This window comes from Lepisosteus platostomus, chromosome 26 (genome assembly GCF_059453375.1).
Source record: "Lepisosteus platostomus isolate fLepPlt1 chromosome 26, fLepPlt1.hap1, whole genome shotgun sequence".
In the NCBI taxonomy this organism is placed as follows: domain Eukaryota; kingdom Metazoa; phylum Chordata; class Actinopteri; order Semionotiformes; family Lepisosteidae; genus Lepisosteus; species Lepisosteus platostomus.
This window is the reverse complement of record NC_142636.1, coordinates 9,075,798-9,087,601: the sequence shown is the minus strand read 5'-3', so window position 1 is coordinate 9,087,601 and position 11,804 is coordinate 9,075,798. Positions and strand designations below refer to the sequence as shown.

General features: G+C 49.8%; 2 protein-coding genes across 3 annotated transcripts; one reads left to right on the top strand and one right to left on the bottom strand.

Moving 5' to 3' along the window:
- Window positions 1-744: 744 nt before the first annotated feature.
- On the bottom strand, window positions 745-6,383 carry lysmd1 (LysM, putative peptidoglycan-binding, domain containing 1). The gene is made up of 3 exons (XM_088621574.1): window positions 4,972-6,383; window positions 4,460-4,791; window positions 745-3,042 (listed from the first exon to the last, which is right to left on the bottom strand). Exons 1-3 carry the CDS (start codon window positions 5,149-5,151, stop codon window positions 2,862-2,864), a joined length of 693 nt encoding a protein of 230 aa, XP_088477700.1. The 5' UTR covers window positions 5,152-6,383; the 3' UTR covers window positions 745-2,861.
- Window positions 6,384-6,458: 75 nt separating this feature from the next.
- scnm1 (sodium channel modifier 1) lies at window positions 6,459-10,248 on the top strand. Of its 2 annotated transcripts, none has more exons than XM_088621573.1 (8): window positions 6,459-6,598; window positions 6,864-6,934; window positions 7,248-7,336; window positions 7,888-7,985; window positions 8,703-8,803; window positions 9,007-9,155; window positions 9,443-9,578; window positions 9,905-10,248. In XM_088621573.1, exons 1-8 carry the CDS (start codon window positions 6,548-6,550, stop codon window positions 10,002-10,004), a joined length of 795 nt encoding a protein of 264 aa, XP_088477699.1. In that variant the 5' UTR covers window positions 6,459-6,547; the 3' UTR covers window positions 10,005-10,248. The 2 variants fall into 2 exon arrangements, with proteins under 2 accessions (XP_088477699.1, XP_088477698.1); XM_088621572.1 differs by having other exon boundaries at window positions 9,004-9,155.
- The last annotated feature ends 1,556 nt before the right edge of the window (window positions 10,249-11,804 follow it).

Genomic DNA, 11,804 nt, shown 5'->3' with positions numbered 1-11,804 from the left:
TCCAAATTTCCCATTGCCCTTCACCAGTCAGGGCCTCCTAATAATCCCCATCTCTGAACTGGCTTCATCACTCTCCTCTCCTCCCCACTGAGAGCTGGTGTGTGGGGAGCGTTCTGGCGCACTATGGCTGCAGTCGCATCATCCAGGTGGGGCTGCACACTGGTGGTGATGGAGGGGATCCCCATTACCTGTACAGCGCTTTGAGTGGAGTGTCCAGAAAAGTGCTATAAAAGTCAGGATTATTTATTTATTTATGTACAGGTTGTAGTCCATTGATGGCCTCACAAACTTCTAGTCCATGACTTTCACAATCAAATCTCAGGTCAATGGTCCTCTTAATGACAAATCCTGATCATCATAATAACAATCTACCCATCTCATGTCTGTTCAATTAAATGTCAGTGTACCTGCTACGAAAAAGAGTAATTTGTCTCATATAGAAGAGGTTTTCTTTGACCATCAGCATATTTTCAAGATACACGGTATAAAAATACGGCCCTTAAATACAGGTCTCCCTCATCTTAGACCGATAACAATGTGTTTGCGTCATAACACAAAGTAAATAATGTCAAAAAAGATTCTTGCCAGATTCTTTACGACCTTGGAAGTCAGAAAATGAAGACTGATGTTTAGGGTGCAGTCCCACAATGTGCCACTGGAGGGACACACAACTCTTCACTCTGTGATCAGCAGCTACTACTATGATCAATGTAACACAGCAGGAAGGCATAATTATGACTCGGGATTTTCAGTCATTGTCCACTTAATTTTTTAATTGCCGGTCTTGTAAAGCTCTTATCGACAGATATTAGTACACTGTTACACTGTGATTATTTTAAATTAAGGTACTTGGCACTAAAAGGTGTGAAGGAATATTACATATTATATTCAGGATGTGCAGTAGTTTCTCTGCACGAACTAACTTAATTCATTAGGGCAAATGAGATTTGAGAAATAAGAATAATGTGATGTTCTGCAAGCTTCTATTAGATTAATTAAAGGAAAACAGCCATAAGAAACTAATGATTTTATAAGATCAGACCTTGAGAAGAAACAGATAGCTATAATTGTTAATGCTGTATGCCTCTCAGGCATGATCTGCATAGCGAGCAGCACCAGGTACAAAACCCGAGCTGGATAATGGGATTAGGGATCACTTATCATGCGACGCTTCATTTCACATCAATTAGGATTCACAATCTGAGGAGAATCCAGTCACCGATACCACACAACAACACTTACCCAAGAACAGCAATTCTTTCCAGTTGCCGGCGTTTGCAGAGTGCTCCCATCTCAAAAGATTCCAGAAGTGCTTCTTGTACAGGAAAATCAAAAGACCCCACTACCGGGCAAAGATTCGATCGCTTTCTTCTTTATTTTTGCATTGGGGTTTAAACATCCCGTAGGGTAAATGCAGTCTTTTTAACTTCCTGAAAGTCTGTCTTTTTCCTGCCTCTCAATATCCAAAAACACGTACCTAAAACCCGTGCATGTGCGAGCCCTCACAAGCCTCCTGGGCTCAAGCGCACCGTCTCAGGCTCAGGAGGAGGGTCCCTCAGACTGGACCGGACCCAACCCAGGCCAGTGGATCCAGGTTTGGGACGTCCCGACAGCTCGGTTACATGACACAGCTCCCCAAACAAACAGCACAAACAACGAAACCCGCCGCATTCAGCAGCGCTCAGCCTGCGCCAGTTTTTGCCAGTGGAAGTAGCATCTGAGGTGCTTTCGTTCCCGAAACACAGCACCTTATTTTTTGGGGGGTATGATGTCACTCACCACCCCCTTACAATGGCAACAACAGTCACACGCCTCCTGGAAGAAGGAAGGTGTGATATCCACGGAATTAATGCACCTCTGTCGCTACTTTCAACAGCACAAACCAGCCCAGACAGGGCACAGATGAATGAGATCGGTTCGGTTCTCCTGCACCATCCTAGGAAGTGCAAGTGATCTTACACCCTGCATCTCAGGAACGAAACCAACCCACACGCTACTTTAAGCAGCACAGAGCTGAAGAATCTGGCTCAATGGCTTGTACAGGCTGCAGCTCTGGCCACAGGTCTGTACTGACCCACGAGGACACAGACAGGGAGCGAGGCCGCAGGGCTGCAGGACGGCCAATAGCCATCAAACTGTTATTCATGCTGACAAATCAGTGCATCGCCTCAGCAGAACACAGAACAGATCTGCAAAGGAACAAGTAAGAGGTTTATTCCCTGCTGAAAAGAGAAGAGAGAAAACACAACGTTTCGGCTGTGAAGTCTTCTTCAGTTGGCCTGAAGAAGGGTCTTCAGGCATCTTCGGGGAGACAACCTGAAGAAGGCTCCACAGCCGAAACGTTGCGTTTTCTCTCTTCTCTTTTCAGCGTGGAGTAAACCTATTACTTGTTCCTTTGCAGACTACGCATGCAGCTACCCACCTGAACTACAGAACATATCTGACCTGAAGTACAGAAGTCACTAAATAAGTCGAAAAGTTATTTCAACACAGAAAACCTACAAGGAGTCTTTCTGATGTACTTTTACAAGGAGGATTCCAGCACGACTGACTGGGTCAGGCGGCATGCTGGTTTGCTGTTGTGTTTGTTTGCTGCTGATCTATTCCGAACGTCTTCCTTTCACACTTCGTCGTGTGTCTTTGCCAAGCTGGAGGGGGGTTCAGTCCTGTGCTCTCTATTTCCCATATCTCGGGCATCCAAGACAGCGGTTTAGCCCGTCGAGCTACCCGGGCTCATGCAAGTGTGAGCCTTCCCTCCTTCCCTCAAAAAACAAGTCAGAAATCCGCTCGGCACCGGTATCCCAGGACCTCCGTGCTGAGGGGGGCGACAGAAGAGCGAGGGGGGGGGGCCGGGGGTGGCGTCAGAGCTGGAAGATCTCGTCCTCCCTGTCCCTCAGCCCGTTGGCGCGCTTGGTGATGGTGAGCGGGACGGGGCCCAGCGTGGCCCCCTGGTGCACCCTGGGAGAAGAGGCGGAGCTCCGGAGCTCGGCCCTGCGGTTGGCCGAGGCTCTCCGGGGGCCGGCCGGCTCAAGTCCCGCCAGGCTGTGAAAGCAAAGGGGAGGGAATTAAATCCTCTGCAGGACTGCCCCCGGGACAGCGTCTATTTGGGGTCTCATTTCACCTCGTCGTCTCCTTCTGCTTTCTGACTCCCTCCGCTTCCAACAATAACATCCTTCTGACAACCTGAAAGAGGGAAATAAATTCTCGTCGCACCCCACAACCTGCACTCCGGCCTGTTGCCTGCGAACCCCTGAGGAAGGCTCCCCAGCAGGGGCGCAGGGTATTTCCTCTGCTGGGTCTGTCGTGCAGGTCGAGCATTAACACAGCTCACTCTAACGTCTACTGTAGCACTACAAATGACCACACCACCCCTGGAATGGAAACAGAAACTCCTGCCCCACAGGACTCAGGCCCAATTCAGGTTTCAGAAGGTGCAATGCATTTACCTAAACGTCACTTACTGTACATGCTAATGCAAGGTTATTTAAAGGGGAGCTGCAGCGCCATTTTTATATTTCAGGGTTCGGAAGAATCAGCATTGATGAGGGCATTTCAAACCACAATGAAAGCAAAATATACACAGTAATGTATTAAACCTCCAATTTACACCACAAAATAGACAAAATTATCCAGGTATGCGCAGTGCCATGTTCTGCGATTGAGAACGAGGGAACAAAACTTCCAGTAAGGTGAAAAGGCCCTATTACACTGTAAACAAGCAGGCTTGTGAAAACAATCTCCTTTAATCCAATAGAAATATGGCTCTCGCCTTCGAGAAGGTTATGCTACAAATACTACTTGTTAACTCTGCATGCAGATCTCGTTGGAACATTTCAGCAGTGAAATGTCTGCAGCACAGTCTGTACTTATTCGCTCGTACATCACAGCGTACTAGTCATTACAGGGACTAGTGAGCAGGAAGGGCTGCCAACATGTTGCACAGACTCTGTGGTGAGACCAGGAGTCTGCGACAACATGGCGACTTACAGTACTTTCACCAAGTTAACAATTCTGTGCTTGTCACCCGTAAAATTTGTTTTAAGCATCCAGGTCTTGATTAAAAATGTTCAGTTGCTAAATTGCAGTACTGGGGCCCTGGGTTCAATTCCTGACTTCGGGTGCTGTCTATGTGGAGTTTGTATGTTCTCTCTGTGTTCAGATGGGTTTCCTGGTGGATTAATTCCCTTGTGGGAAAATCAGCCCTGGTGTGAGTCTGCCTGCCCTGTGACGGACTGGCGTCCCATCCAGGGGGTACCCCGCCTTGCACCCACTGAATGCCGGGACAGTCACCAGCTCCCCCCCTCCCCCCCAACCCAGCCTCTTGCAAGGAAAAATCGAGCGGTTAAAAAAAATGGATGAATGGATATTCACTTTGAAAGAACTGTGCCTGCATCATTCATCCACTGTAATTAAATGAAGCGTCATGGGACACCCAGCTGTCCAGTCGGCCGGCACTCACCCCTTCTCTCCCTCCCGCATCTTCCTCACAGCTGCCTGTTTGGACTGGCTGATCATGCAGTCCATCCTCTCCAGGAAGTCTCTGGCCGACAGCTCCGAGTTCACCCCAGTGCCGGGCGCCTCCGGCTCGCCTTTCGTCTGATTGGCGGACGCGCCGTTCTCCTTCAGGTCCTCTCCGCGCTCCCCGACCGGCGATTGGCTCGTCCCCTCGCCCGCCGGCCCCGCCCCGCCCCCCGGAGGCTCCAGGTCCGTCAGCACCGGGATCGAGAGAGACTTCTTCAGGAATATGGAGTCGTTGGTGTACAGCCTATTGGCTCTCTTGATTTGCTCCATCTGCAAAAAAAATCACACACACACCACAAAACAATCTTTGAATCAGGAATTTATTCATGCGAGTGAGGGAAAATATTTCGCGAAAAGAGCCACAAAAGTTTCGCAGAGCCCACGTTACATGACCTCATGAACTCTCTTGCTCAGGCGAATCTCAGAAACCAACCCCCAGGTGGCACTCACCGTCACCCCGTACTTCAGCGCCAGTCCCTGAAGCGTCTCTCCGGGCTGCACCTGGTGCTCCACCCGCCTCTCTCGCACCGGCGACCGGGTTGAATGCACCAGGCTGCCGTAGGAACGGGTCCGGCTCCCGGAGAGGAGCGCCTCGCCCCCGGCAGAAGCAGGGAGCCGTCCCGAAGACATCGCCGATGAAGATGTCGCCCTTGTGCCCCCTCTGTTGTTCGTCTTAGTCCAGTTCGGTGGTCTCCGGATGAGGCTCCATCGAAAGAGTCCCCGGACCCTTTCAAGCTCAAATGCTGTATAGGTCAGTGGACCTCCCTGCGCCCATCAACAGCGTGTGAAGATACTTCTCTTGAGAGCACAAAACGTCCGGTTACGAATTTCTAAAATGTTTGGGAGGCTCGGCATCACACACAGACTCAACAGCGGGAGATTTTTTGAGAGAAGTGTGTGAGATCGGAACTACAGGAAAGCCTTCGCATGCAAAGTACGGTTTAAGACCCCCAGTGGCTCGCGGTTTGCAGGACGAAAAGCACCAGGCTTTAATTTGATTAAAGAGACGTCCGCGGGACCGAACAGAGAAACTTGGGGTACCGGTTTCACTGGACGGGTCTGTTTTATGCAGACTAGCTAAGCGCTAGCAACCGTCACCCAGTTAGCTAAACACAAGGTTCTTCGATTGCGCAGGGTTGTTTCCTAAGCGTTTCTGATCTGTTTTTATCCCGCAGATCCATCCCTCGAGCGGCTAAAAAAATAAAGTACAGTGTATCGACGCTGGAGTAAAAGCTACTTGTACTGTGGCTAAAATAAATACAACGTACCTGTTATTTATGCGTCTAGCTATACATTCCTCTAAATTAAAACGCCTGAAATAGAACCCGTAACAATCGCGAACGAGGTCCCTGGAACTGTCAAAAATAAAATATCAGTACCAAAGCAAGTCTAAAAATGAGTTACTCGAACACGTTTTCTGTTTCTGTTCGTTGAACATTCTCGCGTGTGCATTTTCTTGTCACTGTCTTTCCCGTGTTTTTTGTAGCGCATTTTGTTTAAAAAACCCGTTTCATCATAGTGACGGAAACCTTAAATTATAACATAACGTCCTCAACGCCAAGCTTTTTACTACATACAATCGTACTCGAAATGAAAGTACCCTAGGAGTTGTAGTTCTGCCTAATTCGGAGAGTCGTTGGAACAACGAGATAGACATGACTTAAAAAACTACAATTTCCATAGTTCTATTGGGCGTGTAAGCTAGGAATGTTGGGAAAGGCGAGGCCCCACAGTCCCATGGGAACTGGAGTGTGCATAGAGAAACAAGCGGGACGATTCTATAAGTAGGGTACATCCCTCGCCCCATAATTTGCATTAATTAATTATTACTTTTACAATAACAAGACTTGCAGTTGTATTTATGCTGTCCCAGTCAGAGGTTTCACAAATAAGTAGGACTCCCAGCACCCACTCGATAGCCATTAACACTTGAAAAACTACAACTCCCATCATTCAGCTGGCGGAAGTGATGTTTGTCCGATGAACGAAAAGCAAGGCTGAGTACTTTTCTGGTGTTCTTGTAATAATGTCTTTTAAAAGGGAAGGGGATGACGCTAGTCAACTGAATGTCCTCAAGGTATGTTTTGTTATTTAATATTTCCAGTGTTTTCTACTTGTGCTTTCGAAAAGGCCGATGCAAACATAGTAAAGGTGCAGCTGAACGAAGCTAGCTATTTCTCTCCGAAAAGTAGCTCTAAAGGGGATCTTAACTTTGTGCCCAGAGTGTCTTTGCCTGCTTTTGCGTCTTGATGAAGAGATGTGTAATTCAGGGATTCATCTGAAAGGCCCTTTCAATTAGGCAGGCTGGTTCATTCCCATTGAGCCTCTCTTCTCACTGGCAGAAACGACGCGTCGCTGATCTCCTGTCCAACTTCATTCCCGAGGACGAGGCCGTCCTGATGAAGAACGGAAGGTAATCCCACCTTTGCATAGCGCCGCCCTAAGCAAATTACCCCCCCACGGCTCAGCCTAAAATGTGTCCAAGTCGATGTAGGATGTGTTCTCCACACTGGGTATAAAGCCATCTGAAACTTCTGGGCTGTGGCATCAAATTGATGCTTGCAATTACCTTAGACCCCCGCCCCCCAAAGAATGAATGCATTTATTGTTAGGATTATGATACACTGCAGATGAAGACTCCTTTATCTCTCCCTTCAAGGCAGTATGGGATCGGGAATCTAGCCTCTAGGCGCCCTCCCTCTCCGCCCCTGTGCTCTCCTCCACAGGTACGCCTGTTTAGTGTGCTCGTCCCGGCCCGTGTTCGACACCGTGGACATGCTGGCCGTCCACAGGAAAGGGAAGAGACACCTGGAGGGTAGGTCCCGCCTGTTCCAGACCGGGTACCGGCCACATGCAGGACTGCACTCCAGTCTGGGAGCTGACCCGGGAGAGATCGTTTCTCTAGAAGACTAGGGATGTTAATCCTGGTGTCCTGGCCAAATTTCCCCCCTGGCCTTTAACCCTCATGACCTCCCTCTCTGAACTGGCTTCATCACTCAGCTCTCCTCCCCACTGAGAGCTGGTGTGTGGGGAGAGGACTGGCGCATCATCCAGGTGGGGCTGCACACTGCTGGTGGTGGAGGGGATCCCCATTATCTGTACAGCGCTTTGAGTGGAGTGTCCAGAAAAGCGCTATAGAAGCGCCAGGACTATTATTATTATTATTATTATTATTATTCCAGCGACCGAGTGCTGATGAGGTCGCCTGGGAAAACCCTGGTGAGCCGTGACCCCCTCCACCCCCATTTCAAGTCAAGAAGCCTTATTGAAGATCTTAAATTGCGGGGGGCTCCTCCCCCCGAGCGCAGGGGGGTCCTGTGGCCCAGGCGCTCTGAGGGACGCGTCTCCTGCCCCGTGTCTCGGCAGGGCTCCAGTGGTCCTACAGGAAGAAGCGGGAGCTGCAGAACGAGATCGAGAAGCGACGCCACCTGGCCTACGTGCGCCAGGAGGAAGCGGGCAGGCAGGTGAGCTCAAGCTGCTGTGTAATCAGACGACCACCTGGAAGTCTCACATATCCTTAGTCCCCCTTTAACTGAAGCTGTAGGATAGAAGAACAACCAGAATCCTATTCATATGTCATTTTCTGCTACTTATTATCATCATGATAAACACTGTTTTATAGAGCGCATTTAAAAGTCGGCTGCTCAGAACTCCTTACAGGAAAAGAAGAGTTCAAACAAAAGGGAGCAGTAAAAGACAGGAGATTACAGAAGTAACAAGAAGAAGCACAAGGGATTAGCAGGAGAAGGTGCAAGGAGCAGACACGGATGCCGATTAAATAGAAAACAATCAGCTTTCCGGGGAAGAAGATTTTGAGTCTGGATTTGGAAGTGCTCGGGGAAGAGGACTCTGGGATGCTTGGGGAAGGAGCTCCAGAGCTCTGGGGCACAGTAAGGGAAGGCCCTGGCTGGCTGCTATAGAGAGTCACAGAACCCTAAAAGTGTTTTATACTGCAAGTGCCCCAGGCTGATTGTTCACAACTACGAGATTTCCGCGACTGAAATGTCGGTCCTCTTCCCTTAGCTGGGGACTTGACTCCAGGACCAGTCCAAGCCCCTTCGCCTGAGCAAGCTTGTGCAGCTGTCAGGCGTACGAAGCTCCATGCCTGAGCAGGTACGTTGACTCTGGAGGACGATGAGTTTACGTTTCTCTTCTCCTCTTGCCCTGTCGTTGCCCTGAAGGAGACAGTTGGTCCAGCCCCTCTGCTGGCCCAGACACGCAAGATTACCCATCACGCCTTGCTGAAGTCCACCCCCTACAACAGCTGCCACCAGAAGAGAAGGTAACTGGTATTGTCTGTAAAAACCTTCAACAATAAAATGGTCAGAAAGCTTGGAGCCCTGTCTGCCCTGCTGTGGAAGGGTTTTCATTTGAAGTATGAAGTATACATTAAAATGCATTGCAAAAATACTAGGCTTCTCCTTGGCTTTCATTTGAGCTCTTGCCAAACAGCTCAGAGAGAAATGTGTGTTTTTCTTACAGCAGCAGGTCTGAATCAAGCTCCAGCTGTCCCTCACCCAGCAGGACCCCTGTTCCCAGGAACCAAATGTTGCAAGCTCAGTCAGGGGGGACATCAACGGCTGACACCACACCAGTGACCTCACTTCCTGGACACCATAGCAAGAGTGCACTAGGTGCTAAATCATGTGCATAGCTCGTAAACATATTCACCTGAAGGAATGGCAGTTTTAAATGCAGCATATGCGTTTCCTGTCTGTGTTCCTATGATAGCACATCTCTGTAAGGCACCGGATATAGTTTATGGCTACTCTCATGGCCTTCTAAGACCTGAAAGATAAGTTTACATCATAAGGCAAATACAAAGCCTAATTTGAAATCTTATTGTGTTCGGCCCTGCTTCACGCTATTACACACTATTACAGGGCCCTGCTGTAACTCCCTGCTCTCTTACCTTCCCCAGAGATCCCGAGAGAGGGCGTCCCCGAGCGAGCGAAGGAGAGCACGAGAAAGAAGTCCCGGCCTGCGGCAGCTTCCGAGCCAGATCCCGGGGCAGCACAGAGGCGCCAAGAGATGGAGCACTACCTCAGGCTGAAAAGGTAACCTTCCACTTGTGCGAACCTACAAGAGGTGGCCTAGAAAAGGCATCCGCCCTATTTTCCGGGCCCTTGGCTGGTATCATTTCCCAGACACTGACTTACTCATCCTGCAAAAGAAGAGCGAGGGGGGAAACGTCAAAGCAGATGGCAAGGCAATGGGGCTGGAGAAGATCCTCCCACTGGTACAGCGACCCCCGAATGCCTGCCGTCTTCGTAACTTACTTAACGCATCTAACGCCATTGCTGTGAATGACCCCGAAAGCTGCAGTTCTCCGTTTCCCCACCAGGTGTCAGCCTGCCTCTCCTTCCTCTGTCCTTCCTTGCAGCTCCGGGTGGCTGCAGGACCGAAGTGGAAACTGGTTGAAGGATGAGAACGTGGAATTCGACTCCGACGAGGACCAGCCCCCCACCCTCTCCCCCTCCTGACTCCACCTGTCCCAGAACAGGAAGAGCATTTGAACTGTTTCAGAGAACATTTGTACAGCGACGCCATTTTTGAACAGCAAAAGAATGAACTGCTGTAGGTGGAGGACAAAATGTAATTATAAAGAAGTGATTGAAGACCTTTTAATGGTCAGATCTCTCACACGCTCTCTGGGGAGAACTTAAGATGTTGTGTCAATCTTTTTTGTCATTTTGTAACTTATGCCTATTAAAATCAGAAAGAGAAGCTGTTTCCCCCCCCCCACTGATGCATAACTGCTGATGCTGTTGTAAGAGAAATTCAAATGCTGTGATGTGTAGCCACCTGAAGGTTCACAAATGCATCTCGTGAATATAAATAACCCGCTGTTCAAACGTTGGGCTCTTGAAAACTGACCTCTGCTTCTGCATCAACATGCCAGAGCAGCAGCAGCAGCAGGACTGAGAGGAGCTGCTCGTCTCCATCAAAGCAGCTGTGCGTTTCTGCCCGAGCTGAGGAACACGTTGAGCCCAGACTAAAGAGATCCAGTTCCTGCATCCTGCCCAGATAATCCCAGGATAATCCTTTTGGCTCAAACATGTACCCGTATTCACAATCCCACTACTCAAATCTTAATTCATCCCATGTGAATTTTCATCTTAGTCTATTGCCATGTGTTGTCCATATCCGTGCACATCAGGCGAGCGGCTGGGGGGGGCATCTCCGAGGTCAGGGGTCAAGAACCAGTCTTAGTGTGCTCAGGGAAAGGGGAGTAGCTCTAGTTGGTCTTTGCTCCTCGTATGGGGGGGGGATGGCTTCCGAACACAGGCTTCCCCGCTGACAAAACTGTCACAGCTGGGAAAGCTTCGGGGGTCCGAAACCTAAAAAGGTTTGAGCACAGCATCACAGCGCAACTCCCCTTCCCAAGACCGATCCAGGAGGCCAGCTCCTATAGCATAGCCCCTCCCCGCAACCAAACACAACCCCCTGCCAGCGAGTCTTCTCCTAATTCAGGCCCCGGTCTCACTTCTGGCCTTGGTGGATTAAAGGAAAGTGGAGTCGGCTGTCAGAGGCATCTGGGGACTTTCTCGGAGCAGCAGAATCCTAAGAGTGCAGCAGCTGTCGCCGAGTTCAGCGACGTAAATCAGCCTCTGTGACTGGTCTCAAACTCACCCCCCCCCCACACACACACTTCCCAGCTCCCCTTAAAAACTGCATGTATTTTGAGCACTCTGTAACCCAATCCCGGCGGGATACAGTCACCCTGCCACCCGGCTCTGAAGGTATAAATAACACAGGTGGAGAACAGACCCCAACACCATTCCTGCATGGGCTGAATCACCCCGTGCAGAAATGACATAAAAGCCACCTGCCACTTGCACAGGCCCCTAAACTCCGTCCACACTGCAGAGCACCCTGCCCAGCCCCTTACCTGCATCACATTCAGGGGGAGCATGCTGGGCCTAAGCCTCGCTGCCTTTCGCCCTCTTGTTTTTCCCTCTGCCCCTGAAAGGCTGCTCCTCAGGAGATGCACCATAACAGGCGTTCTAGGTCTCCTAAGTCACAAACAGCTGAAGAGGAAACCTGTGTGAGTAAACAGAAACTGAACTCATTTCGGCGAACTAATCTGAGAAATCAGATCTTGCACAGGGCAGGACCCCCACAGAGCCGGGGCCACCCTGCAGTCCTCAGACCTCCCCGAGCAAGCCGGCTTCTTTCAAGGAACGGCTCGGACACATAATCCTTGGATCCCGAGAGCTGGGGGATCTAGCCCCCTTGTGTGAGACCTTTCCTTCTGTTCTAAACTTGGACAGAAAAGAAAT

Bases quoted from the DNA above. Each gene is read 5' to 3' on its own strand.
- lysmd1 (XM_088621574.1), bottom strand. From the start codon at position 5,151: ATGTCTTCGGGACGGCTCCCTGCTTCTGCCGGGGGCGAGGCGCTCCTC. The intron at 4,792-4,971 runs GTGAGTGCCACC...TTTTTTTTGCAG, and splicing joins CGCTGAAGTACGGGGTGACG to ATGGAGCAAATCAAGAGAGC. The intron at 3,043-4,459 runs GTGAGTGCCGGC...TTGCTTTCACAG, and splicing joins ATGCGGGAGGGAGAGAAGGG to CCTGGCGGGACTTGAGCCGG.
- scnm1 (XM_088621572.1), top strand. From the start codon at position 6,548: ATGTCTTTTAAAAGGGAAGGGGATGACGCTAGTCAACTGAATGTCCTC. The intron at 6,599-6,863 runs GTATGTTTTGTT...TCTCACTGGCAG, and splicing joins GTCAACTGAATGTCCTCAAG to AAACGACGCGTCGCTGATCT. The intron at 8,804-9,003 runs GTAACTGGTATT...TTTTTCTTACAG, and splicing joins AGCTGCCACCAGAAGAGAAG to CAGCAGGTCTGAATCAAGCT.